The sequence below is a fragment of the Megalops cyprinoides genome, chromosome 10 (genome assembly GCF_013368585.1).
Source record: "Megalops cyprinoides isolate fMegCyp1 chromosome 10, fMegCyp1.pri, whole genome shotgun sequence".
In the NCBI taxonomy this organism is placed as follows: Eukaryota; Metazoa; Chordata; class Actinopteri; order Elopiformes; family Megalopidae; genus Megalops; species Megalops cyprinoides.
The window spans coordinates 19,228,921-19,255,496 of record NC_050592.1 but is presented as its reverse complement, the minus strand read 5'-3'; the positions used below and the strand labels follow the sequence as shown (position 1 = coordinate 19,255,496).

The following is a 26,576-nucleotide window of genomic DNA, read 5'->3' as shown; positions in this document are numbered from 1 at the left end:
TTGACCTCCTTGACCTTTGACCTTTTGCTCTCCCTCCCCCCCCACACACACAAAGGGTGCTGTTGGTGCTCGTGGCCCCCCTGGACCCCCTGGCAAACCTGGCGAGGATGTAAGTCAAGGTTTTTTTTGCTTTGTGTCGTTCATTGCTGATGTAGTTGTCCTCTCGGTGAGAACATTTTCAAAGCAGAAAGGACAACTCTACAGCAGTTTCTGTAACAATAACATACAGTAAGTATGGTATGGATGCATTATGAGACATGAGACAGCTCTATGAAGAGAAAATAGAGGCAGAAAGAGGATATCCAACCATCTGTTCTTGTCTTTTTATACAGCACCATGCTCAAATTGGTGAAAAATGTGTAGGATACTGCATATGCATTCTGTTCTATGCTCTGAGTTATAGACAGGATTTAATCAGCAGGTTGCTTGTATCAATTCAATTTAAAAAAAAAAACAACAACAACAAAGGACATCATACATCATAGTCCTTGATAGGAGATCGACAGGCAAATTGGGAGGATGGGAAGAAATACACCTAGTCTGTAGATGTTATATTTTATTCCTAGCCTAGGGCATTGAAAATGGGAAGAAAGAAAGGGTAGTACAATAGTTTTCACCCTCCTGAACAGCAGCATTTCCCTCGTAACCCCACTAGAGGACAGTGGTGACTACTTGCTCTTAGAGGAAACACAAGAACTCACCTTATGGATTTTTGCATGCGGCCTGATATAGGAGGTCCACAGGTATTCTAGGTGCAAAAATTAACACAAAATATCATCATTAATCAGTATGTGTTCAGGGACATACAATTTTTTTTAATATTGGTAGAGATTTGTGAGGCTTACTTCAGTTTAACACCCTTTGCTTTTGTTCTGAGACTATACTGACACATACAGTAATGTATAATAAGAATCTTGTTCATTTTGATCCTGATGGATATTTTCAAATTGAATTTGTTAAACCAATGCACAAAAACGTGTTACCCAGGCACCCACAAAGAAAAGCTTATAGCTTAGCTGCATTAGACATTCCACATTAAGAACTTGACACTTGACAGTTGAATTAGAAGATTGAATCAGGAAATTAACTGATATAAAAGGAAGGTGATGCAGTAAAGATTGACTGACAGCTTTGTTGTGTTGCAGGGTAACAACGGCAGACCAGGCAAGGGTGGAGACAGAGGCCCACCTGGACCTCAGGTAAGAGACTGAAGTGTGGTTCTGCTGGATATAGAAGTAGAGCAACTATTGTACATTACAATGCGCTCTAGCACTAACTCTCTTGATTGCAGTAATCCGTGTTTGGTTTTCACATCATTGGACTGTATTCAGGGGTTAGCATTTTTACAAAATTACTACCTAGCTAGTAGCCACTATATTAGTTAGTAGCTGTGATTTTGTTTTCCTGTGTTTGCTCTTAGTTATTATTCCCTACCTTGCTTACATCACAGCTAGTAAAACATTTGTAAAAACATTACTGTTAGTATAATGAATATATTAAAAGCAATTGTTTTACTGACAATAAATGACTTAAGAGATTAGTCATTTAGTATTAAAAACCTGCAATACCATAGATGTGTCATAATAGGCAAGAAAAGTCAGTACTACTCATTATTTTCTGAGAACTACTGTAGTGCATTTAATGGCAAACACTCACACACACTTTTACAGATACATATTTAGCAAATTATGAAAATACAAAATATTGTGTCATAGGTTATGTATGCCCTTTATCTCCCTTGTTTGGGATTATATGGGAACCTTTCAATCTGTTATTGAAGTATGTAATGAGCACATCAGAGAGTAGTAGAGTAAGAGCAAGCTAGACCCATTTAGCAGAATAATCAAACCATGTTGGGTGTCAGGCCTGCCTCATTCAGCCAGCCTTGCATATGTCTGGTGGTAACCTAACTGAGATAAATGTGCATGGACCACCCTCCCCTGATTGCATGGAGAAACTTTACTTACTACCCACTTATCTGTTATGTAATGATACACGCCATATATGTACTGATTGTTTGGGTGATTCTCCTGCTGCTTTTGACTGGTCTGCATTTGTGCCGACATTATTTCAGTTTTGTCACCAGAAATTTTAGGTTATACACATGGCTGGTATGGTCCGCTGAATTTGAGATCTTATGCGGTGACCTTATTGATACATGCAAAAAATCTTCTACACAGATCAGTGGAGGGATTGCTTGCAGGAGACAAAAGGCTTTGACAAAAATGTACATCAGCACTTATAACTTTGTGATCCTTTGGAAAGGTATTCAAACAGCTATTCAAACAAATGATAGGAATGACTCATACATTAATATAAAAACATTTGAAGAGTCAAACTAAATTATTGCAAAACTAGTAAAAGCAATAATATCCAAATTTATTTGCACTGTTGATGAGAACTATGGCACTTTTATTTAGGAATTGTACAAGTTAAAATATGAATTCTTCCATGATGGTTGAGCCTGCTGTATGTACATATATTTAAATATATTCAAATAATCAAAGATGCTAGATATATCTTACCCAGTGCCTAAGTGTAGGTTTGTAAGCTTGTATTAACGGGAATACAGAAATACAGAATATTAATAGATAACTTCCTGCTCTTCCTTTTTTTGTAGGCATACAGCAACTTTTGTCTGACACTGTGTCAACATGTATATATATATATATATATATATATATATATATATATATATTTTTTTTTTTTTTTTTTTTTTTTTTTTTTTAATAGGGTAGTTCTTTATGCATAACATTTTATAACACTTTTTAACCCAGTTTGCTCTCTCTGTTTACTGCAGGGTGCCCGTGGTTTCCCTGGAACCCCTGGACTTCCCGGAATGAAAGGACACAGAGTGAGTCTCTGAGCCTGTAAGAGTGAGCTTTCAAACAGTGCACAGCCACAGTGTTTGGCCATGCCATTGGCTGCCGTTGTCATCTGACCACACAAAGGCTATGGTTCCTTCTTTATTCCTGTCTCCCTTGTCTTCTGTCAAAGACTAAGGAACGGCGCCCCAGTGCCTTGGAACTAAACTAGTTCCAGGCAAATACAAACATACATACATACATAAACAAAATTATATAAGACAAATATATGCAATAAGCAATGTCAACTGTGCCACAAAATTCGGTCCTGGTTTAACTGAAGTGGCTGTAGTTAACTTTTTAGGCCTTGCCATAGCACATAAGCATCAATAACTATCATGTTACCAATGTAACATGAAGTAATAACATTTTTATTCTGGATGCTGTATCATGAATTCTTAGTCATGATATGCCAGATCATAGCTCAAACTCTGCATCTGATCTCAATACCTAACTTTACACGTTTTCATGTGACATGAAAAAGCCTTGAGGTGTTATGAAAGCCTTGTACCCTATCCCAGACTATAACGGTATTATTTTACTGTGATAAAAATGACAAAAGCTGGACATTATTTGTCTGCCATGTTTATCATGCACCCAGTTTACTTGGGTTGTTGCCTGTCCAATGTAAAGGTGAAATACTGAGAGCATCAGAGATGTCACAAAAAACCTTTGTCCAAAATGTCCATGATTTAAATGTAACATTCATGCCTTTTCTCATTATTAGATTGCATGCCCAAGTCCATGAGAATACCACGCAGAGTGACAATGATAATCTTTCATCTGTTTATCTCAGGGTTACACTGGTCTGGATGGACGCAAAGGAGAGCCTGGTGCAGCTGGTCCCAAGGTAAAATAAAACACATTCCTCACAAGATCTGTCACGCAATACATTTACCTTTTTATTTACCTTGTAAGTACTGCCACAGAATATATTTACCTCTTCGCATTGGTGTGTCTTCTTACACTTCACATTTACCTCTTTAAATACCTCATAATTCATGTCGTACAATCTATCTACCCCTTTATTACATTATGAATCCAGACATTAAATAGACAGCTTTAGGTAAAACAAACAATGTTATCATGAGGTGCAGTGAACATCAAACAACACACTTTGAAATGCTGTATCTAATTATGTATTGTGTGTACTGTATGCATGCATAACATAGGTATAAGATAGGTATAGTGTAAGGTATAAGTATAAATATAAGGTATGCAGTGGTTAGAAAGAATTTAAGCAAACACAAACAGCAAAATGGACTGAGCACTGGAATGGCACTGTAGTGAAGGAGAGGGTATGACATGTAGCAGATTTTTTATGTACAATTTTTTATAATGTGCATCCATACTGTAGGAGGCAAAGCAGCAATCACTGGACTGCAGGGGGGAGTGTTCTTTAGAATGCAATTTTTGTGAAGGGTCACATTTTATTAATAATTCTGTAATTCAAGTGAAATGTTATTTGTTTAAAAAGCTTTAAAAAGCAACTGTTAAACTATTAAAATATGTCTGCTCAAAGGTATTTCATGTTATTGTGATCTGCATAAGATATCGATAGAAAGCCATTCAGTGCTCTTTCCGTGAATGATTTTCAATTTGATTGCATACCCTTTCACATATGTACAGCATAGATGTTGTATTACTGTGGCTGAACATGGTTACATGATTACCTCTCTAGCTCATCTTTTATATCCTGCATTTTACAGTCCCTTCTCCTTTGAACTGTCTTTTGAATTTTTGTAGTCATATTCTTGTCTTGTTTTGCAATGCTTATGGTATTTTGGGTCTGAGAGATGCCGAATAGCAACAGTAAAAGGAGTATTGCCGTCAAAGCTGAAGATAGCAGATTTGGAAAGGTTAAGTATAGGACGGAGGTGCTGCATCCTCCAAAATTTAGGAAGAAGCTATAAAGAGCTGGGAGATGCTGTACATCATTACAGGAGCAATGGGACAAGCCAGGGGCACCACTGAGAGGACTCAAGGAAACAGAAACAAAGCCTGTCTGGATGTTATTCAACACCTAACTTCACACTAACTCTACGTGTAATAAATATTTGAATTTCAGAATCTACCACAAATTATTGTCATGTGGATCCAAACACCTTTTCTCCTTCTTTTTCTTCACAGGGTGAACCCGGTGCACGTGGTGCTAATGGAACCCCAGGTCTGGCTGTAAGTTTCCCATATAATTCATATCCTTCTGTCTATAGGAAAATGAAAGTTATGTAATAACCACGGACCTAGTACACATCGCCAACTGGCACAGACATTCCCATACACTGCAGTTTCCTCAATGCTGCGACGTGACAGAGGACGAACATTGTTTGCTCTGGTCATCATTCGGATTCAGTGACAGGCGGTCTTTTGTTTCACTCCTCAGGGTGCACGTGGTCTCCCAGGTGAGAGAGGGCGTGTTGGACCCGCAGGCCCTGCTGGTGCAAGAGGCAGTGATGGAAACACAGGCCCTGTTGGCCCTGCTGTAAGTACCAGATGCACTAAGTGAAATTTTAAATCTGGAATTCAAGAATTCAAGCAGTGCTCATGGACTGGTCTTACCTCTATGTAAGTCTGTAGTCATTGTTGACCGTAAATGATCAGTGTGTGGCGTCTGTGTAAGTGATTAGTTGTGGTTGACTGTAAATGTTGACTTCGCTATTGGTGTGTGGCCTGTACAAATGCTACTGTTGTTGGTGCTGTTCATCAGGGTCCACTGGGAGCAGCTGGTGCTCCAGGTTTCCCAGGAGCCCCTGGTCCTAAGGTAGGCATAATTACATCATAATCCTCATCATAATGACTATGCCAAAAAGTGTCAGTTTTACCATCATACACTACAGTCCAACAGATCATAGCACATCATATCCAACCATCTCTAGCAACACTGGTGCTGTGATACTAAATTTTAGTTAACCCCCTTCACCCCCCACCAGGGTTTGTATGATCATCAAAATGGCTAAAAGGGCTCTAGTGAGATTACCTGTCACGTAAAGGTACATGCAGCATCCCTGCAATAACTTTAAATGCTTGACCATATGTGGTATTGTACATGATGGCTCAGTTGGGCAAGCATTCATCTTGAGTACAGGCTGAGCCCTATGGCCTAGGTTTGATCCAATCCATGTTACATGCTGCCCATGACTGGGAGTCCACAGTAGCGGAACAAACTGGGTTAATTCTGCTGCGATAGGGGCGGGTTTGTGAGCACAGTTTTATCATCTTTTTACTCTCAGGCACCCTGCAACTTGTTAGGCATTTATACAATGTTCACATGATACAATGACATCATTGGATTACGGCTATTCTCTAACTGGAACTTACTTTCCCTGTAACACTCTATGGCACTTGAAGTGTGAAAAATAGTGGTTTACTGGAGGGGAGTGTCCATCCATCTTTCTTCAACCCTTCTGCACAAGTACAGAGGTTGTCATGGTGAAATGAGTCTATTGTATAATTGGTGATAAAAAAAGAGTTACATAGGGGGGAAAAGGATAAAAAAACATCTTAAGCTGTAGGTAGGTTAGCTAATTTCCTGGCAGCAGATAGGATAAGCAGCAGATATTCAAAATCTGCAGGACTGCTGATTGCTTCTATAAGGCAGACAGAACATCATCTTACTGTATTGCTGCCTGTAACTGACAGGGAAGCAGAATTACCTTAGTGTTTTGCATTACTGAACTGCATCAGTAAGAATCCTGAAAACGTACAACAAACAGTTTTCTAGTTTGACCAAAATACTCATGTTAGATACAGTAAATCTGAAAATTGATTCAGATTGGTCATTGATTTTCTCTTATAGGCACACATTCTCTCAAATGATTGAATGATTGATTTGTACTTAAACAGTAAGCCACGTTTCGTGTTACAGAAATGTAAACTACAAGAAAATGAGATGTTCATTTTCAAATGTGTTAATGCCTATCTGATGAAGCATCTCTTGTGTCTTCCAGGGAGAGGTTGGTGCTGCTGGTCCCACTGGCCCCTCTGGAGCTCAGGGTGCAAGAGGTGAGCCCGGTCCAAATGGTGCTGTCGGCCCAGTCGGTCCTCCTGTAAGTATTTAGCTGCAACGTCATTGATCACATGCCACGTTGATTTTGGATTAAATGCCCACACTAATCACCCACTCTTTGTTTACATTTTTAAGGGCAACCCTGGTAACAATGGTCTGGCTGGTGCCAAGGGTGCTGCTGTAAGTATTCCATTATGCTGCATTGAAAGTCTTTTGATTAGTAGTATTGTTCATTAGTTTGGTGTTAATGCTGATCAGACAGATTTACAGAGATATAATATCTAATTTAGATATAATTAATTACATATAATCTCTCTAAATATATGTATCTTTCATGTTTATTCATATTATGTTGATAATAGTTAATCTAAAAAACGTATTGTCTGTCTCCTTCAACGTAATAAACATATATTGTCATGCCTATAAAACAGAAGCAAACCAAAATAATCCTACTGTAAAACAGAATTGTTAAAAATACAAAAATAAATAACAGCACAAAAGCAACTGCTATTACAAATATAAATCTACCCAGATTGACAGATTAATTTGGGGTTGATGAGTGATATGACCGTAAATGCCTCTGCTCCCTCAGAAACACTTCTTACATCCTGTTTATGTGAGATATTTACAGGAGAGGTATTTTCATATGATCCATATGGTTTGCTCTGTCAGATTCGTATGACATTAATGGTTCACATCCTGTATTGATATGACATCAATGAAAAATACTACAACTCTGTTGTATTACTGTTGTTTTGCCTTTGGTAATGTGTCATATTAAATTAAAGAGAGCTCTAACTCTTTATAACCAATCAAAACTCTTAATTAACCCCTTACTATTTCTGTGGAAGTTGAATAGTTACTGACTATTAATACATAGGCAGTTTTGCTCATGTAGTGACCATGGTTGCAGATTGGTGATGGAAAACAATTAAAGAAACTTCCTTTTGTCAAATATATCAGAAATCTGCAATCAGTTTTGGGAGTATTAGATTTTGTTTCACTCTTTAAATCCCATGTTGCATTATTAGGTCTGATCAGTATATAAACATTAGATTTTATGTAAAAATGACATCTCTCATTTACATTATATTTGCTACATGCTGTAATTGCATACTGGACAATCAAAAGGGAATGCAACTGAGTGAATGTTTCTGTGTAGCTAAGAGAAGAGGGCCTGTTTGTTGTCATTCCCAGGGTGCCCCTGGTGTCGCTGGTGCCCCTGGTTTCCCTGGACCAAGAGGTGGACCTGGAGCACAAGGTTTAGCTGGATCCAGTGGACCAAGAGGCCTGTCTGTGAGTACCAGCAAACTGCAGAGCCTGGGACAGTTTGATTCTTTTTTCTTTCAGAGATGAATGAGGACCTTTGGAAACATTTGCATTCACTTTTCATTGAAACTGCTTGTCAACATGCCCAACATCATTCATTTGCTTAGCAAATGCCCTAGATCAAGAAACCCACACCCAACAGAGTTCAGGTTAAGAGGCTTGCTTTGCAACAGCAGTACCCCCACAAATCCTGGAGAGTGCTTGGAATGTCCTAACAATAGGTCTTTTTAATTACATTTGGAAGTACTTTTGGGAGCGTAGAAGTAGTGTGTAAACATGCATCATCTTAAGTGAAGATTTATTTGGGTGTCACACAAGTTAGCCAGATAGATTATATTAGCTGGCAAATAACCAAAACTCATTAAAGCATGCAGCTAGGTTTGAGCCATAAGGTAAGCAGTCAAGCTGAAAGTAAGATGCACAACATTGACATCATTAGTGTCTTTTTTAACTTTGTCTGTTAAATATTTTATCTTGCTAATTGAGGATAGTGTGACAAGCAGAGTAATCTGTTATTCCTATGCAATGCTTCATTTTCTATTTATGGCAAAATACAGAACATCTTTTCTTCTAAGAATAAAAATACCCCAAAAGTCCAAGCCCCTGCCATCTTTAACCCTTTGTGTCCTCCCTTTGCAGGGTGATCCTGGTCCAGCTGGTGCAAAGGGAGAGGCTGGTGTTAAGGGAGAGCCTGTGAGTATCTTTCATTTCTATAATCACAGAGTCAGGACAAATAAGCCCAGTGAACAAAAACTGTGTAAGAGGTCACAATTAAAAGAGAATGCTCCATTCACGTGTTGATTAGTTTTTATCGTTAATTTATTTGGCAGACATAATACCCCAGAGTTACATACATATCTTAGCTATATGTGTATTATCAGTCTGTTTAATTGGATATTTGCTGGAAGAGTTTAATTGAAGTACCCTATTCAAGTGGTCCTGTGGCCCACCTACAAATTGGACTTGGATTCTTGTGGTTAGTAGCCTGGTTTCTTTATTTGTTAGTCACGGGCTTGCATTGAGTAGGCCTAATGTAGCAGCTAGAGCAAGAGGTATCTTTGTAAGCTTCCCATAACTGAATCTAGTTAAGCTGATAGTACAATAGGAACAATAGAAGAACAATAGGAAAAGTAACGAGGAAAGTTTCAATCATGAATAATTACTGTAGTGTTAATGAAGATTAAAAGATGAATAGTTAATCATAACCAAACATAGTATTAATCTGCTATAAGTCTACCCATAAGAGAAAACCCTTTAGAAAATGTATTGTTTGGTACAATTGCATGTGCTTTGTTGCACTATAATGAGACTTGAAATTTTTTGTCAGGCATATACTTTTGCCAGGCATATACCTGAAAAGGCAGTTCAGAAGGGCTCTGTCTCTGCCACTGGCTGTAATGAGGTCTATTTCCCACACAGGGTATGGCTGGTCCCCAAGGCCCCGTTGGTCCTGCTGGTGAGGAGGGCAAGAGAGGCCCAACTGGAGAGCATGGTCCATCAGGCCCCGTTGGTGTCCGTGGAGAGAGAGTGAGTTTAAAAGTTCTAATTCACAAGATTTACAAGAGTCAGTTTTTTAGAGCATGACAAACATGCCACATAGAACACAGTCTGTGTATTGGATAAATTATATCTCACAGAATGGAAAGTCTAGAATTGCTGACCAAATGAGTTTAAATTAGGATGAAGCAACTCGAGCATGCTCAAAAGTGACAGAAATCTTTACCAGCAAACATGAAAATAAAAATAATGGAAATGTTATTAATATCATCCAGGCATAGTTTTGTAGCTCTTATGGAAGTATGGAAGTATCTATCCATACTTAATCTGAGGTGATATTTTTTTAAGCCCAGGTGGGTGTTGTCGGTCATGATTGTTTATTATTTACCATTACAGGGCGTTGCTGGAGCTCGTGGTCTTCCTGGCATTGAGGGCAGAGCTGGTCCCATGGTAAGATGCCAGACAATGTACTCACTCCCTCACCTCTATATGGGCACAGCTCCCAGAAATCATTGCCTCTCCTTTTCAAATTACCAAATTGTTCTCCCATTTAAACAACCAGAGTACTGGTTTCCACATGCTAACAGTTGTGCTAAAAATGTGAAAATGGTTCCTCTTGCTTTTTTAGGGTATGCCCGGCAGTCGGGGCTCTGCTGGCGGCACTGGCCCTCGTGGACCCCCTGGTGATGCAGGTCGTGCTGGAGAGCCTGGCCCTGCGGGCGCAAGAGTGAGCACCAGTCTTTTCCTTTAGAGGTTGAAAATGTGCCTTCGTCCCAGGTTCACACACTTGGGCCTACCCTTTGGGTAGCTCATTTTATTTGTGTTTTATTGCTTGTCATGTAAGAATCTGCCATCTGCCAAGTTGATAATTCATAATTGTGAGCAATGTCTGGCGTAAACGGTGTTGTTGCTTAGAAAGTACCCTATTATTTTTTCAGGGTCTTCCTGGCAGCCCAGGGAGCTCTGGTCCCCCAGGCAAAGAGGGCCCTGCTGTGAGTATGCACTCTCTCAGTATATTTGCTTCAGTAAAATGAATCAGTATTTCCTTATCATAAGTCACGCTATATACATCCCTCTGACCAGTGCTGATACTTGTCCCGTGCAGGGAGCCCCTGGTGCTGACGGTCGCACTGGACCCCCTGGCCCAACTGGGCCCAGAGGTCAGCCTGGTACCATTGGTTTCCCTGGTCCGAAGGGGCCTGCTGTGAGTAGAACCACACACCGAATGTTCTTTTTAATAGCAAGAAAATGCCAATTTTGATTAATTATGACTCAGTGTTGGAATATGCTTTAGAAGATGTTGCAACTGCATTTTATTCAGAAAATGATTATCAGATCCTGCCTGTAATCTACGTTATTGACCCGTACTCTGTATATAAAAATAAATGCTATTTTGGTACAGGTACATGTATTCCAAATTCATTGGGAATTCCTCCTTAAATAAAGCTTGAAATAGCTTTGTATGATTTGCATGATCATTTTTAGGATGCCTGGTACAACTTTAAAGTCTGAGTAGATACAACTACTTTTTTCTGTGCTATAGCAGCACCCAATACCAAACATCAGACTACTACTCCATGACAGTAATGATCTCCTCAGCATTATAGCTGTAATTACGTTTTTTCAGGGTGCACCTGGAAAGCCAGGCGACAAAGGAGCAAGTGGACCGGCTGGTTTAAGAGTGAGTAGATCCTGAGCAACAGTTCTTTAAATATTTATTTTATTTGTTTGATTATTTATTCTGTCACTTGAAGTGTGTCTTGTACATACTGTATATGTCTACCAGATAGATGTGTATCATTGATGTGGTAGTTGAATCATCTCTGTGTTTATATTAATATTGAAATACCCTCTCTCTAAACAGGGCGCCCCTGGACCTGATGGTAATAATGGACCTGCTGGCCCCCCTGGACCATCTGTAAGTATCAGTTATAGGACTGCTGTAAGCACACACTTTAGCAAAATATTAAGTAACTTGCTGTCTGGTGTATACCCTAATAATATATGCAAACAGTTATCATGTCTATACTTGTGCAGAGGTGAAAGAGAATTAGTTGACCAACTGGCCTGAAAGTGCATATTATTATTTGCATACAGGGCAATGCAGGACCAAGAGGAGAGTCGGGACCCGCTGGTGCTGCAGGGTTCCAGGTAAGAGTTGCCACATCCTGGGTCACTTTGTGAATGTCTACACATGCAAAATTATAAAGTATTTGCCTTAAGTAAATTGTTCCATGTATAAATGAACGTGCATAGTGAATTAATGAGTGAGTGACTCTGAATACATGAGGGTGAGAATGAGTGATTAATTGTGTTTTACCTCCCTAGGGTCTCCCTGGCCCCGCTGGACCTGTTGGTGAGGCAGGAAAGCCAGGTAACAGGGTGAGTAGCTTCTGGGCATCCACACTCAAGCTAACCCCCACAAAAGCCCATGACTTCACCATAAATGGGAATATTGATATACTGACATCCAGTGAATCAGCCAAACATACATCAACACAGTAACACAACAGCAGGGACTGTATAACCTAGACATGAAAACATTTTATCATTTTGGATTATGAGCTATCTAGCTAGATATTGCTAGTTTGACAGCTAGCAATATACTTGTTAGCTACAGTGTTAGAGCAAAAATGAAGTCAATAAAACACTGTTAAACATGAGTGTTCAGCATCCAGAAATATGATGAAACATAAGTCAAGGAAAGGGTATGCATCTAATGTTAAAATTTTTGTTTTTCAATTGAGGTGGTTAGATACTTATCTGGCAGTTTGCACTGAATCAATACATGTGAGCACATCTTGTCCTCCTTCACACATGTACCAATGTTGCCCCATTCTCATCATGTCCATGGCATTTTATCTCAGCATCAATTAATATAATCAACTGCCTGTAGCAAAGGACTGGAAAAGCCAGTGACCAAATAATATAGCTTATGTCTCCCAGTTTGCTCCAATATGGTTAATTTTTTTTTTTGCAAATATCTTACCTGAGGGAAAAAGCGTCTTCTTATTGAGGTTTGATTTTTTTGTAGGGTATCCCTGGAGAGAGCGGACCTGCTGGAGCTGCTGGTGTGAAGGTAATCCTGATCTCTTCACCGGCCATACTTTTCTCTTTTTATGTGACTGTTCCTCAAAATGCATATTTTCAGTATTTATTATTGAGGTTTGTGTAGTATGACATAGCTACACAACCTATAGTGTATGTACAGATAGGTACATAGTACTAGCACTAGTACTGTAGTGATGTGCCATTACAGTACTATTACCAATATTTTATATTGGATTATATGGATTAAATTTCAAGTTAAATTGAGGAGAAATATACACATATCCATAGTTTTTGAGAAGCAAGACAGAAGTTAAAATATGAGAGACTATTTTCATCAGGTGTTCTATATCAGCTATGTTCCTCTCTGCCCAGGGAGAGCGTGGTAACCCTGGACCTGCTGGAGCTATGGGTGCTCAAGGCCCCATTGGTGCCCGTGGCGCATCCGGCGCTCCTGGACCTGATGGAGCACCGGTAAGGTGTCTGCACAGCCTTCCCATCAAACTCTACTGTGAAAAATATTTTGATAGTTCAACAGACTTCAATATGGTCCATCAGCACTTCTGTGTGACATTTACAGTCATATTTATATTTATATCTCCGTTATGTTCTACTTTGATTATTGTTGTGATTTTCAACACTGCAATACATTATTTATTTGCTTAGAGGACACCCTTGCACTGATCTCCTCACATAACTTAAATTTTCCACATTATCTCTTTATACAACAGGGCAGACCATTCAAACAGTTCAGTGTTTCTAAGGATATAATGTCAGTACCACACTATAGAACTGACCCTGCAACCTGTCAGAGGTCCTATTTGAGAATGCTGACGGTTGGATAAATGGCTGAGCGTGTTTCTCTGTCCCTCAGGGTGAGGGTGGTGTTGCTGGACTTGTTGGTACTGCTGGACCCCAAGGACCCTCAGGCATGCCTGGCGAACGTGGTGCTGCTGGTACACCTGGACCCAAGGGCGAGAAGGTGACCCATCTCTGAGAGATTTATCATTTCGACTTGTACCTGAATTTCAATAACTATAAGTACAATGTTAGAATGTGTCTTCAGTCTTACAGCCAATGTATACAATGTTCAGTTAATGAGCAAAGTTCACAATGGGATGAATTTAAAACTAACAATATTTGTTTTCCACCAAACTAGGGTGAGACTGGACACAGAGGACCCGAGGGCAACTTGGGAAGAGATGGTGCTCGTGTAAGTACTCTCCCTCTCATATTTTTAGACTAAGGTAACTATACTTAGCCTTGTGTAACACCATCCATACCTTCTGCCTTTCAGGGTGCTCCCGGACCAAGCGGACCCCCTGGACCTGCTGGTGCCAATGGAGAGAAGGTACAGCACTGTCCTGCATGTAAATCAAACACACACACATCTATTTGCAAGTTCAGTGCCTCAATCACAATGCCAAACATGGAAGCGACAAATTATTTTGATTAAGGATAGTAGAAACAACAAACACCATAAACACAATTTGTTAAATGCCTTTCAATCATTTCACTCAAAGCACCAGGAAATAGTTTAAAGACTATACAGAAAAGCTAAATCTCCATTGATATTTACATATGGCCTCCATGTTAAGTTTCAAAAGTGATCAATAAAATAAAATTAATCTGGTCTGAAAAAAATTGGTGTGAAGTGAGTGGAGTGAAGGGAGGCTAGAATTAGGGTGATAAGTAGATCTGATCCAAAGATCCAAACTGTGCTCCTAGCTGTCAGAAAAATACAAGCCATGGCAAAGGAGACATGCAAAGTAAGCCTGATTTGCTAATTTGACAGACTAACACGCGATTTGTGGTATTATTTTATTTTTATTATTCTTATCATCTGTAATATAAATATTATTCCATTCATTCATTCTGTTGTCCATTCACTTCATTAGAAAATACAGTACAGAATACTGTACAGAATAATGTTGATATGCTTATATCAAGCCCTACCAACTCATACAATGTAAGGGGTTCAGGTTATACACATAAACCATATCTGGATACGTTACAGTGTGGAATCTACCCTCAAAGACACATGGGTATGAGTTAGAATTCATAGAACAAATCAGATTGAGTTAGAATTCCATACCTGTACATGACAACAGCTATCAGTTGTGCAACAATATTTTGAAAGAACAAGCACATCTTGTCTAATTTTACATGGTTATATCAATGTCAATGAAGTCATAAGGGGTTAGTGGGTTCATGTGTGGGTGTGGTTCCTGCATTGATCCATGTAACGTATGTTTGCTTCTTGTGTTCTAGGGTGAAGCTGGTCCCACTGGTCCAGCTGGTCCCGTTGGTGCTCGTGGTGCTCCCGTAAGTATTCCAGCAAAATGTTCACAGAATGAAAGAGAGCAGTGGAACTAGTCATGTCAGACAGGACTGCCGCTCTTTGTCCTAACATGGTCTTAAAATGTGCCATCAGACATTTGCCAGTGCTGGTGAGAAATCTGCAGACTGTTTCAGCCTGATTTTGCAAGGTCGCTCTCAAGATCACTATCCCCACCCGGTGGGATCATAAGAGATGCAATTACCTGTAATCTAGAATGAAGCTATCACTATATTCACTGTATCCAGACTTGAGAAAGTATTTGACTCCAGTGAAGATCCAGGAAGGGTCATTATATTATTAATATACCTCTGTGTGAAGAAATACTTTCCTGTGACAGAGTGAAAAGTCTATTTTTTAACTCTTTATCCCACCTATGTCCTCTTGTGCTGATGAATCTGTATGGAAATTCAGATTTTCCCCATCCTTTTCTGTTCTAGGGCGAGCGTGGTGAAAATGGTCCTGCTGGACCTCCTGGCTTTGCTGGACCCCCTGTGAGTCTCCACACAATTGATACCTGCACTACACACAGCAGCAACACACGTTCCACAGCTTGAGAAATGAGCACAAAAGAAAATCATTATTCTATTCCATGCGTCATTGCTTGCTGTGTTGTCTTCTTGTATTAACTACATGTTTACTGGTATCTGCCACATACTTTGTCCAGTATTTCACTTTCATTGGTGTTTGTCTGTTTGCTGAAAAGGGATGTGTCTCGTGTTCTCCACAGGGTAGCGATGGCCAGCCTGGTGCTAGAGGAGAGAAGGGACCCGGTGGTGCAAAGGGTGACACCGGTCCCTCTGGACCTGCTGGTCCTGCTGGAAGTTCTGGACCACCTGTGAGATTTCATTTTAATAGAATTTGAATGCAGTTTTCACAGAGGTTTGAAAAAAGTCTGCTTCTCTCAATCAGAACCTGATTCACATTTTATATTCAAACCCTGTTCAAACTGTATTTTTTTTACTGAACACATTTGATTTGTCCAATGATTTTAGACTCCCATTCATATTCAACCATGGGAACAATGTCTGATTTTTATCAATGAAAGCCAAGCTATAGCCTGAGAAATGTGCTCATCTCTCAGGGGGGTAAGCTGTAACCTGCTTTTTTCCATCTCCTTTCTTAGGGCGCTGCTGGCCCTGGAGGTCCCCCTGGTGCCCGTGGTGACTCTGGCCCCACTGTAAGTGCTTATAGTGGAGATATACCTGATTCTCATTCTTAGTCTCAGAGAAGGCCTGAGCATGATCACCTGTGTCTGTTTCATCCTCAGGGTCTGACTGGTTTCCCTGGTGCTGCTGGACGAGTTGGCCCTGCTGGCCCTGCTGTGAGTGTCACTGCTTTTTATCATAATGTCACCCCTGTACTGTGGTACCAACATGCCAGTGTACAGTCAGGCTGTGCAGGAGACCAAAACATGCATAGGAAAGATACAAGTCTATCTTAGACATGATCTTACACTATTCATTGGCCCAATGTTGCTTGTGTTAGCTGCGCATGGTCAATGTCAAGCTTGACATCACATCACATCATTTGAATTCAGTGACATCAGGGACATTCTTTCCATTTTTAATATGTATAGTACATGTATAGTACATTTCACCAAAGGCATTCAATGCATTAATATACATTTCCCCCCAATTTTTTTTTACCAGATTAGTAATGAATGTCCTTGTCCATCTGCACAGCTGGACATTGGCTTAGCATTTCAAGTGTTTTACTCAGTGGTAGAATCGTAACACTGCATCTGGGACTTGAACCTACTTTTTTCAAGCCCACCTCAGTTTTATTTGTAGCCTCTTTTGTAGGGTTTTTTTGTAGCCACTTTTATTTCTCCCTCTGCTGTGTGAACACAGGGCATTGTTGGACCCCCTGGTCCCATGGGTGCTGCTGGAAAGGATGGTCCTCGTGGTGCCCGTGGTGATTCTGGCCCCACTGGACCTCAGGGTCCCATGGGCATGGTTGGCCCTCCTGGTGTTGTTGGAGACAAGGGTCCCGCTGGACAGATGGGTTCTCCAGTAAGTCTGTCCCATGCCACCTCCAAAACACACTGGCCACCTCTGCCAGCCTCTTCTCCTCTTATTTCCCACAGTAGCCAGAGAAGTAACTCTATAAGGATGAAAACCCCAGGGAAAGTGTCTTGTTGGAACATTCTTTAGCATTTGTAAAAACGGGTATGTGTTTTTTTCAAAGAACAGTCATAGCTATGTGTATCAAAGACAATTCATTAATGGCATATTGAGTTTATGTATCTGAGAGGTGTTAAACAGAGGTATTAGGTCTTTTTGTGTCACTTGTGTCCTCATGTTCTCTTCACCTCTCTCCCCATGCTAGGGTCCCGCTGGAACCCCTGGACCCCAGGGTATGCTTGGTGCTCAGGGCTTTGTTGGTCTTCCTGGCTCAAGAGGTGACCGTGGTCTCCCAGGTGGTGCTGGTGCAGTTGTAAGTACAACGGGGAAACACATAGGGATGAGTGTGATTATTAGATTCTCTCCAGTAGAGATGTGCAGACATATCTGAGGGATTATCTGTTGGCAAAGATCACACAGCATTTCATTTTGTATGCCAGAGTTTGTTGGGAAACATATGTTGTCAAACTTCCAGTACTTTTGCAGCAAAATCTGAAAGTGACAACTGGTGAAACACTTTGGGACTAATGACCTTGTGTTCTTTGTGTTACAGGGTGAACCCGGTAGGTTAGGCCCATCTGGACCTACTGGTGCTCGTGGTCCTGCTGGTAATATTGGCATGCCTGGAATGACTGGACCTCAGGGAGATGCTGGCCGTGAGGTGAGAGCATTGGAAATCCATTCACACTATTATCAAGTCCCACTTAGCTCTTTACAAACATCAAGAACTTGCAGCCAATTTGGAACCACCCAGATCTTTAGAAATATCAAGCACCTGCACCTAATTCAGAGCCACCAGTACATTTGCAAACATCCAGCACAGTTGATTTAGAGGCTCATAGTCTTGTATAAGTGTCAAGCACTTCTATTTAATCTCAAAATGGAATGCACCCTTTTTATTTTTTCCTCACAACCCGTGTGGACAAATGACAGATGACACCTTATTCATTAACTTAACCAAATACACAGTATATTATACAGGTGGATTTTGCAGAGGTGATTCAGTTAAAGGACCAGAGCAGCTTCACACTCAGTGTAGTACTGTCACATATATGTGTACCTGCAACCTGCTGATCATAAGCCTAACCACAACAATTCCCATCTCTTCTTTGGGGCTTCAGTTATATGAGTTGCTCTTGTTGCTCATGATAAGAAGGTAATTCACATGCTCTATTTTAGAATGGAAGCACATTGGCTTTTCTGCTTATCGTAAATCACATTGCATCCCCTATTTCCACCCTTTTTCACCTATCAGCTCAATGCATTACGGTCATTTACATTATCACATGATTAACCTTGTTTGGAATCTGTCCCTAGGGTAGCCCTGGTAACGATGGTCCTCCTGGCCGACCTGGTGTTCCTGGTGTCAAGGTACAGTGGAGCTGTTGATTATAGGGCAATTTACCAAATAATCTACCTTAAGGTAAACAAGCTGATGCACACTTGCGTATCTATCACTGCATGTCTTATCATCAATATGGAAAGAACTGTTTGGAAAAAACTGCACAGAAAGTAGGTTTTAATGTGCATATTGATAACATAATGTATTGTTACACACCTGAAGGGGAACTAAGTAAAATATACTCTTGGCTCTGCTACCCAGGGTGATCGTGGCGAGCCTGGAGCACCTGGCAGCGTTGGCCCTGCAGGAGCCCCTGGACCCGTTGGGCCCACTGGTGCTATTGGCAGACCTGGAAACCGTGGAGAATCAGTGAGAACCCTGACCTGCCTTTCTCAACCAAAAAAATTCCTTCTAATCAGTGCCCAAATCGTGAAAAAAATTGCAATCATTATTACAGTTGCCTAAAGGGTATTTTATTGTCAGTTTTGATCATGTCAAAGGGACACAGTAATATCATTTTGCCAAGACATTGATCAAGTTGGTGAAGGTCTGCGATCTCTGTGATGACTGTACTTGTTATTGCTGTTGTTAGTAGCATGGTAGTGGTACAGCAGTTAGAAGCAGAGATAGAACTAAGTTGTTTGGGAGTAAACCGTATATAAAGAGCCTTTCTATGCATGAGGAAACACAACATCAAAAAGCAAGAATCAAACATCAAAACACAGCAAGAATGTGATTTATTCAAAGTAACAGTCATCCAATTTAAAAAAAGCAAGTACAGGAACAGTAATTGAGAGGAAGAAAAAAAGAATTGCAAGAGTAAGACAACTTGATCAGGCAGAGGAGAAATAAAAGAACGTAACTGAGATATAGACACAGAAGAGATGGAGGTGACAGCACTCCTGAAAATGATGTCTCAGCAGACAAAAACAAGCCATAAAATGATTGTCACTGGTAGTATTATAACAGAATGTTTATGAATTTATTACTGTGTTTCTGTTTTTCTTTAGGGTCCTTCTGGTTCTGTAGGTGCTGTGGGCCCCGCTGGTGCAACAGGTGCTCCCGTAGGTATCCTGAGGCAATCTCAACAGCATTATTAAGTCATTTTAATGTGCAAAAGTTTCCCATACAAGCTCATAGCGTCCATAGCTTATTATTAGAATTTTAGATTAGTGTTCCAAAAACCACTGCTTGGTGTGGACTTCATCTTGTTACGCGCATAATATCTTGGCCTCGATCCCCTGACACACACACACGTCCACTGTCTCTCTCTCTCTCTCCCTCTCTCTCTCTGACTCTCTCTTGGTCTCTTTGGTCTTTCCTTAGGGCCCAGCTGGTGCCCGTGGTGAGAAGGGTGTGACTGGAGACAAGGGAGACAGAGGCCTGAAGGGACTGCGTGGACACCCTGGCCTGCAGGGAATGAGTGGACCCAGTGTGAGTGACCTATGACCCCTGCCTCAGTTCAAGGACAACCTGTGTGAAAATAAGAAAAAAAAATGCTTCTCTGTCTTTCAGGCAAATGGGTCCCACTGGTTTTCATTGAGCAAAACTCAACTCAAAATACCCATGCTCAGTAATTCCCTTGCTCTATAAATGACTTTTGTCAAGTGTCTGTCACTCATCCCATTTTCTCATACAGGGTCCCTCTGGTGAGCCAGGTTCTGCAGGTGTTTCTGGCCCCTCTGGTCACAGAGTAAGTATCCCTCTGTAAAGAGTGCTCATGTGACCCTACACAGCATCAGAACATCAGAGGACTTTATCTATAAAAATGCATTGAGCACATGCAAGCTTTGCATCCCACCTATCTGGCATGAAACCCAGTCAAAAACAAGCACTTCATTTATTGTTACATCCATTTACCTCAAACTCACTGACTGTAAGAAGAAAGTGCTTCATTTTTACCTTTTCATTTTGCTTGTACAGTGTACTATACTTCCAGGTTTCACTTGTCTAGTTTACTGTTCTTCACCATTATGTCATTACCTGTGTATATTACTATACAGAAAGTGACTGAAAAGTATATATATACTCTTTATCACCGTTCTTCCTGTTTTTCCCTGTTAATGATATGTTTTGGTCATTGTTTCTGAGCCTTTATTTGAATCTCAATAATGTATTGGTCTTATTGAGCTTATTGATACTTACTGAGACAGATTATCTCTTAGAAGACAATATTGTGAAAGCTGACATTAGGTAACACAGCAAAGTAAGGACCCACACACAGAGATAGGTAATCAAATTCCCCTCCCTCCTTTTCTCCCATAGGGCCCAGTCGGACCCCATGGCCCCCCTGGCAGGGATGGCAGATCTGGTGCACCTGGTGCTATGGGACCTGCTGGCCACCGTGGTCCTGCCGGTCATATGGGCCCAGCCGTGAGTTTTCCTCTTTCACTGATATGGAATGCTCTGACACATCTGTCCGCGGGTGTTTGTACTCAGGGCCTTTTGAAAATGGGGTTTGTATAAAAGAGTAAATGCAAACGTCTGCAGACACTGGTGTCAATGTACAGCATGACACTCCATCCATCCATTTCCGCTCTTGTGGAGAACAGTACCTGAATACACAACAGAGGTGGCACAGGATCCATGTTGCCAGCTCCTAGGAGTAACCAGGGTAACCAGCTTACCCTCTAGAAATAGCTTTTTGTTGTCATAAGCACACTCTAAGCACACTGATATTGTGAATACATAAACTACATGTTTGTTATTTGATAATTCTGTAAAATAAAGTCAATAGAATATATACAGACTTCTGTTTATAAATGTAACTGGCTCAATAAAAATGTCTTGTGTTTCTGGTGGGGAAAAAGTCACTAAGCTGGTATAGCTGGATGGGATTGTCAGGCTTTGCCTTGTCCTTGAGTCCTGTGGTGGGATAGATTGGATATCAATGTGCCTGACTGCAGGGTCCCCCTGGATCTCCTGGTCTTCCTGGTCCTCCTGGTCCTGCTGGAAATGGCTATGACTTTGGAGGCTATGATGAATACAGAGCTGACCAGGCTGCCCTCAGAGCCAAGGACTATGAGGTCGATGCCACTCTGAAGTCTCTGAACACCCAGATTGAGGGTCTCCTCACCCCAGAGGGCTCCAGGAAGAACCCTGCCCGTACCTGCCGTGACATCAGGCTTAGCCACCCAGACTGGACCAGTGGTGAGTCCCCACCTCCTGCAGGCACCGAGAGGAGAGGATTATAGAGACAGAGTATTTATGGCAGTTTGTTTTAGTAGAAATAAATAACTAGAAAATGCCTGAGAGTGAATTGTGAGTCAGTCTATGCAGCCAGAAGCTTTCAGACAATTTATGCTGTGCCGCGGGCTGTGCTAATGTGAGCTGCTCATTCTCAGGATTCTATTGGATCGACCCCAATGAGGGCTGCATCATGGATGCCATCCAGGCCTACTGCGACTTCAGCACTGGAGAGACCTGCATCTACGCCAACCCTGGCAGCATTGACCGCAAGAACTGGTACAGGAGCGCTGAGGAGAAGACACACATCTTCTTTGGAGAGACCATCAATGATGGCACAGAGGTGCGATGAGCGAAATCTTTTTTGCACATTTACACACTAATGTGTAAATTCCCTGTGAGATAATAATCAAATTATCAAATTTCATTTTACTATAATGCATGTTAGAGGCAGTAGTGAGTATCCTGTGTATCCACAATGGTCATCAAAGAAAGTTCTTGTGATGTCCCAGTATCTTGAAAATGATTTGCTTCCTTAAATGCATGCCATCCAGGGCAACTTTGTATCTGTATCCAGTAAAAGGGAATCATGACAAGGTCTTATTATAAGCTTATTTTAGAGAAAAATATGTTCAAATATTTTAATATACTTTAATATACAAGAATAATAATAACCATAATCATTTTCTTTTTGTTTTTTACATTTAGTTCACCTACAACGATAACACAATTAGCCCTCAGTCCATGGCTACCCAGCTGGCCTTCATGCGTCTGCTGGCTAACCGGGCCTCCCAGAACGTCACCTACCACTGCAAGAACAGCATTGCTTACATGGACGCTGAGACCGGTGATCTGAAGAAGGCTGTGGTGATGATGGGCTCCAACGACGTGGAGCTGAGAGCAGAGGGCAACAGCCGCTTCACCTACAGCGTGCTGGAGGATGGCTGCACTGTACGTCCCTACAACACCCGACCGCACGTACACCACATCACATCACAGCACACCACGTCCCATCCAATCACATGGCATCACTTCACATCTAATATCAACACAATATATCACATCCAATCACAGTTCAGACCCACTATAGTATAAGTACTATAGTAAAATAACTAAACATACTGTAGTTCTGTACTGCACTACCTTACATTAGCTTTTATTTTATTCTACAGTCATTACAGGAGCTGTAGCTCTAATAGCGGTTGTAGTAACTGTACCTATTACAGACCCTTCTTACAGCTAATTTATAAAACTCATAGTTATATTACAGTAATGCCATTGTTTTTGATATGCATGGCTTCCTCCTTTCAGAAATTTATGTTGCCTGTTTTTGCCTCTGCAGAGACATACTGGCCAATGGGGTAAGACAGTCATCGAGTACAGAACGACGAAACCAACCCGCCTCCCCTTCCTCGACATCGCACCTTTGGACATCGGTGGAGACGATCAGGAATTTGGTTTGGACATTGGCCCAGTCTGTTTCAAATGAATGGACTCGCGATAAATTAAAAATAAAAGAAAAATGAAACCCCTCTCCTCTCTGTTTTTTTGATACCGAATGCTGATACTCTCTGCTCATCTATTTGCTTAAGCCGGGGCCTATTGGCGAAGACCAAATTGGACTGAATGGAGCATGGTGCAATGCAAATTAACGCAGCAGCCTGAGACGAGCGGGGGAACACCTTGTCGTGTGGACATGCCACCGTTTGTAAATTAAGAAAAAGCGTAATAAAAATGAGGAAGAAACACACGTCATTTGTGGTCTTTGTATATTTTCCGAGGAGGAAGTTTAAAACCACAGCTTCCGAAGGTTTAAACTACCTCGCCTGTGTTAAAATCCTGATGCACACATTTCAAATGTAGGAGTCGGGAGGCCTCTAGGTTAGCCGTCTGTCAAAAGGTGCTAGGCTCGGTATTATGCGGCTCAAAAACTTGAAGCAGTATTATGGTGCTATACGTGCATACTGCAAGGGGAACCACTTTACTGTATTGCATTGTGTCGTCTTTGAGATGGTGTATCTGTCACGGTTCTTGCTAATAGACCCCTGGTTAAGCAGGTGGATCATTCCCAGTGTTTGTTTTGTTTTGTTTTGTTTGGTTCAGTTTGGTTTGCCGCCCCCTTCTTTTTTTTCGCCTCAGTCCCAATGTTAATGCTTTAAGTATATTTCTACCCATTTTAATGGGTAAAAGAGGCCTCTTTATCTCTCTCTCTCCAACAAACAGAACGTTTATTGTACCTATTTTGTATATGTGAGATGTTTAAATAAATTGTGAAAAGTTCTGAAATAAAGCACGTCCAGTTTTCCAAAACACACCCCTCACTGAGTTAAGTGCTTTTATATTTGCATTTAATTGTGGGCAGAGTGGGTACCAGAAATTGCATTTTTTGTCTGATTGATGTAATATGCTATATGAAAGTACATGTGCAATACACGTAGCCACATAGTTAGCATTTTCCTTGAGATTTCAGAACCTGTGGACATTGTCCTCTCAAGATCATATGCTTGAAAATGAAGAAAGTTCAGAGGACCATATTAGTCCCATAACTGATTTTGAATGTGCCTCATCCAATGCCAATCTGAACCCCAACCACTGTGGCCACTGTTTCACGTGCCAGTGTTCAAGAAAAGAAATTTGTTCAAGAACAAGAACAGCTTTGTGAACTGCATTGTGTGCTGTTTAAACCACGTCATTAATATTTTATCATGTTGTGACATTGTTTTAAGTGTTAAAGAAGTTTACATTTAAAATATTAAGACTATTTAGTCATCTTGACTTTGTCTGTAGCCTCTCTGGTCACAGCATTCAACACAATCCCAGCATGGGATTTGCTTGTATCATATTTACTTAATTTAATTTATTTTTACACTTACTGCTTACTGTTTTAAGTAATTTTAGGGTCTGAAGAAGGGTGTTATTCCATTGTCAAACTCACACATTTTCCATTCCACAAGAAATTCAATTTCTTGGTCTTTATTTATGCATAAGATTTTTTTTCTTTCAGGGAGAGATGGGATCAGGATTTCAGTAATATCACGAAGCCCAGGGGGAATTCTGTTACTAAGATTCTTTTAATTTTTCTCGGGTGAATTTCTGAGGCATCGATGATAAAACCATGATAACAGTGAATTATTTGTACTTTCATTTTTTTCCAGACCGGTTTGGCATTTACACATTACGTGTAACACTTCAACTTCCACTAGATAGCGCCATAATTACATTTTATATGCAATTCTACAATTTAAAGCACGTGTTGTATCTCATCTGCGTACTGCTAGCTTTGATGTGGTCTGAACAATATGATAACATTTGTAAAATTGTGTAACACCCTGTAAGGCGCCAACTGTGGGAGAGTCTCTAAACCGCAACTGGTCCGCTAACCGCTATACTTTCACTGACCGCTCCCTCTATTCCGTGGAACGAGAGGCTTCTTCATGTGCGCAAGAGCGAATTCGAGGATTTAAGTGAAACGTCTTGCTGAGTGCAAACAGCTGTTTCGGAATTGTGCGTTCTGCCTCAATGTGTAGTCTCAGAAGCTGCTAAAAAGATCTGATTTCGAAAAAAACCTCTCAGGATACCGCAATTCGTCAGCCATTCGAGGTGTTTCCAACTTTACCTGATCCCTCGTCCACGGATTCTGGCTCTGCCGGTGGAATCCATCATGGATATTACTCGCCTAGTTGGACTTCATGTGAGACAGCGGCAGCGCCCGAAGTTCCCCGGGGGTCAGTATCATTAGGTGAATGGAACTACAGGAAATTTCCCGTTATTGTGTTCAGATTAGACTGCATATCCTCCTTATTTCTTATCAGCAGTATTCAGAGACGTATGGACAAAGTGCAGACCCCATCGAATATGTAAAGTATCTTTTTGTTTGTATTTCTTCTTCATCATCATCTTCTTCTGTAAATTAACTATTGCCATTCCAATGTAATTGACCAAATTGATGAAATTCATATAAGAATAGATATTGTAATTGTTCAGATTCTTTGTGATTTTCATACTTTGTCCTTGCAGTTAGCTCGTCCATAGAAACACAGAGTCGGTTTATTTGTGCACAAAATATTTGAAATACTTAATTGAAATTATGCAGTTGATTAAAGTGAATACTAAAACTATATGTGCACATCTTATGTCTTAATTTATTTTATTCACAGGGAAATTGTTGGAGTTGGATTTGAAAATACTAAACGAAAAACGAAACATGATTCGTAGGCGCTGCACAAGTTATTAGAGCGTTCAACGGTATACTTTGCAGCAGCGATTTCAGACCACGTACTTGTAGTACCTCACGTCGACTGAAAATGCTTTGCTTGCTGTTTCATGGAGGATCACGCAGACAAAGAGAGGTATTTGCGTTAAGCGAGGGGCGTAATTTACTCATTCAGTCGTTAACTCAAGGGTGAACAAACGAAGTCTTGCGAGTACATTTATGAATAAGCAAAATGTAGGATGATCATGTTAATGGCTGATAACTGAGAATGGCCAGGATTTCAAGTATATCCAAGTATTTTTTTCATCTATATTTGGGAAAAATATTTACTTATTATAGTACCTGTATACGCTGATAAGGGAACACTGTTAACAAACATACACAAACGCTGGAAGTTAAAGCTATAATTAATAACTTGAGGTAAAAATCTTAAGTGTCTAGGTTTTTATATACTTGTATACTGATGATTTTACTTTGAAATACTCGGCAAATGTTCTGTGTCACTGACATGTGGGTAAAGCGTTATGTGAATTCATTATATATTAATGAACTATTAAGTGACTGTTTATCATACAAATGTTTACCGGGGAGAGAGGAACTATGAATGAACAGATGATTATACTTTAT

The 26,576-nt window shown here is 40.6% G+C and overlaps 1 protein-coding gene across 2 annotated transcripts in view; it reads left to right on the top strand.

The window, feature by feature from the left end:
- LOC118784937 (collagen alpha-2(I) chain-like) overlaps nucleotides 1-24,024 on the top strand; it is a 32,331-nt gene extending 8,307 nt beyond the window's left edge. For both annotated transcript variants that reach the window (XM_036539430.1, XM_036539429.1), the window contains 43 exons: nucleotides 56-109; nucleotides 1,146-1,199; nucleotides 2,801-2,854; nucleotides 3,661-3,714; nucleotides 4,995-5,039; nucleotides 5,248-5,346; nucleotides 5,572-5,625; nucleotides 6,812-6,910; nucleotides 7,006-7,050; nucleotides 8,068-8,166; nucleotides 8,839-8,892; nucleotides 9,619-9,726; nucleotides 10,093-10,146; nucleotides 10,325-10,423; nucleotides 10,635-10,688; nucleotides 10,802-10,900; nucleotides 11,324-11,377; nucleotides 11,561-11,614; nucleotides 11,794-11,847; nucleotides 12,025-12,078; nucleotides 12,731-12,775; nucleotides 13,120-13,218; nucleotides 13,619-13,726; nucleotides 13,904-13,957; nucleotides 14,042-14,095; nucleotides 15,016-15,069; nucleotides 15,523-15,576; nucleotides 15,813-15,920; nucleotides 16,209-16,262; nucleotides 16,353-16,406; nucleotides 16,936-17,097; nucleotides 17,414-17,521; nucleotides 17,762-17,869; nucleotides 18,526-18,579; nucleotides 18,812-18,919; nucleotides 19,561-19,614; nucleotides 19,877-19,984; nucleotides 20,190-20,243; nucleotides 20,816-20,923; nucleotides 21,457-21,700; nucleotides 21,895-22,079; nucleotides 22,445-22,687; nucleotides 23,079-24,024. In XM_036539430.1, the coding sequence (XP_036395323.1) occupies nucleotides 56-109; nucleotides 1,146-1,199; nucleotides 2,801-2,854; nucleotides 3,661-3,714; nucleotides 4,995-5,039; nucleotides 5,248-5,346; nucleotides 5,572-5,625; nucleotides 6,812-6,910; nucleotides 7,006-7,050; nucleotides 8,068-8,166; nucleotides 8,839-8,892; nucleotides 9,619-9,726; nucleotides 10,093-10,146; nucleotides 10,325-10,423; nucleotides 10,635-10,688; nucleotides 10,802-10,900; nucleotides 11,324-11,377; nucleotides 11,561-11,614; nucleotides 11,794-11,847; nucleotides 12,025-12,078; nucleotides 12,731-12,775; nucleotides 13,120-13,218; nucleotides 13,619-13,726; nucleotides 13,904-13,957; nucleotides 14,042-14,095; nucleotides 15,016-15,069; nucleotides 15,523-15,576; nucleotides 15,813-15,920; nucleotides 16,209-16,262; nucleotides 16,353-16,406; nucleotides 16,936-17,097; nucleotides 17,414-17,521; nucleotides 17,762-17,869; nucleotides 18,526-18,579; nucleotides 18,812-18,919; nucleotides 19,561-19,614; nucleotides 19,877-19,984; nucleotides 20,190-20,243; nucleotides 20,816-20,923; nucleotides 21,457-21,700; nucleotides 21,895-22,079; nucleotides 22,445-22,687; nucleotides 23,079-23,225 (3,708 nt within the window). In that variant the 3' untranslated portion in view covers nucleotides 23,226-24,024. The remainder of the gene's footprint in view (nucleotides 1-55; nucleotides 110-1,145; nucleotides 1,200-2,800; nucleotides 2,855-3,660; nucleotides 3,715-4,994; nucleotides 5,040-5,247; nucleotides 5,347-5,571; nucleotides 5,626-6,811; nucleotides 6,911-7,005; nucleotides 7,051-8,067; nucleotides 8,167-8,838; nucleotides 8,893-9,618; nucleotides 9,727-10,092; nucleotides 10,147-10,324; nucleotides 10,424-10,634; nucleotides 10,689-10,801; nucleotides 10,901-11,323; nucleotides 11,378-11,560; nucleotides 11,615-11,793; nucleotides 11,848-12,024; nucleotides 12,079-12,730; nucleotides 12,776-13,119; nucleotides 13,219-13,618; nucleotides 13,727-13,903; nucleotides 13,958-14,041; nucleotides 14,096-15,015; nucleotides 15,070-15,522; nucleotides 15,577-15,812; nucleotides 15,921-16,208; nucleotides 16,263-16,352; nucleotides 16,407-16,935; nucleotides 17,098-17,413; nucleotides 17,522-17,761; nucleotides 17,870-18,525; nucleotides 18,580-18,811; nucleotides 18,920-19,560; nucleotides 19,615-19,876; nucleotides 19,985-20,189; nucleotides 20,244-20,815; nucleotides 20,924-21,456; nucleotides 21,701-21,894; nucleotides 22,080-22,444; nucleotides 22,688-23,078) is intronic.
- The last annotated feature ends 2,552 nt before the right edge of the window (nucleotides 24,025-26,576 follow it).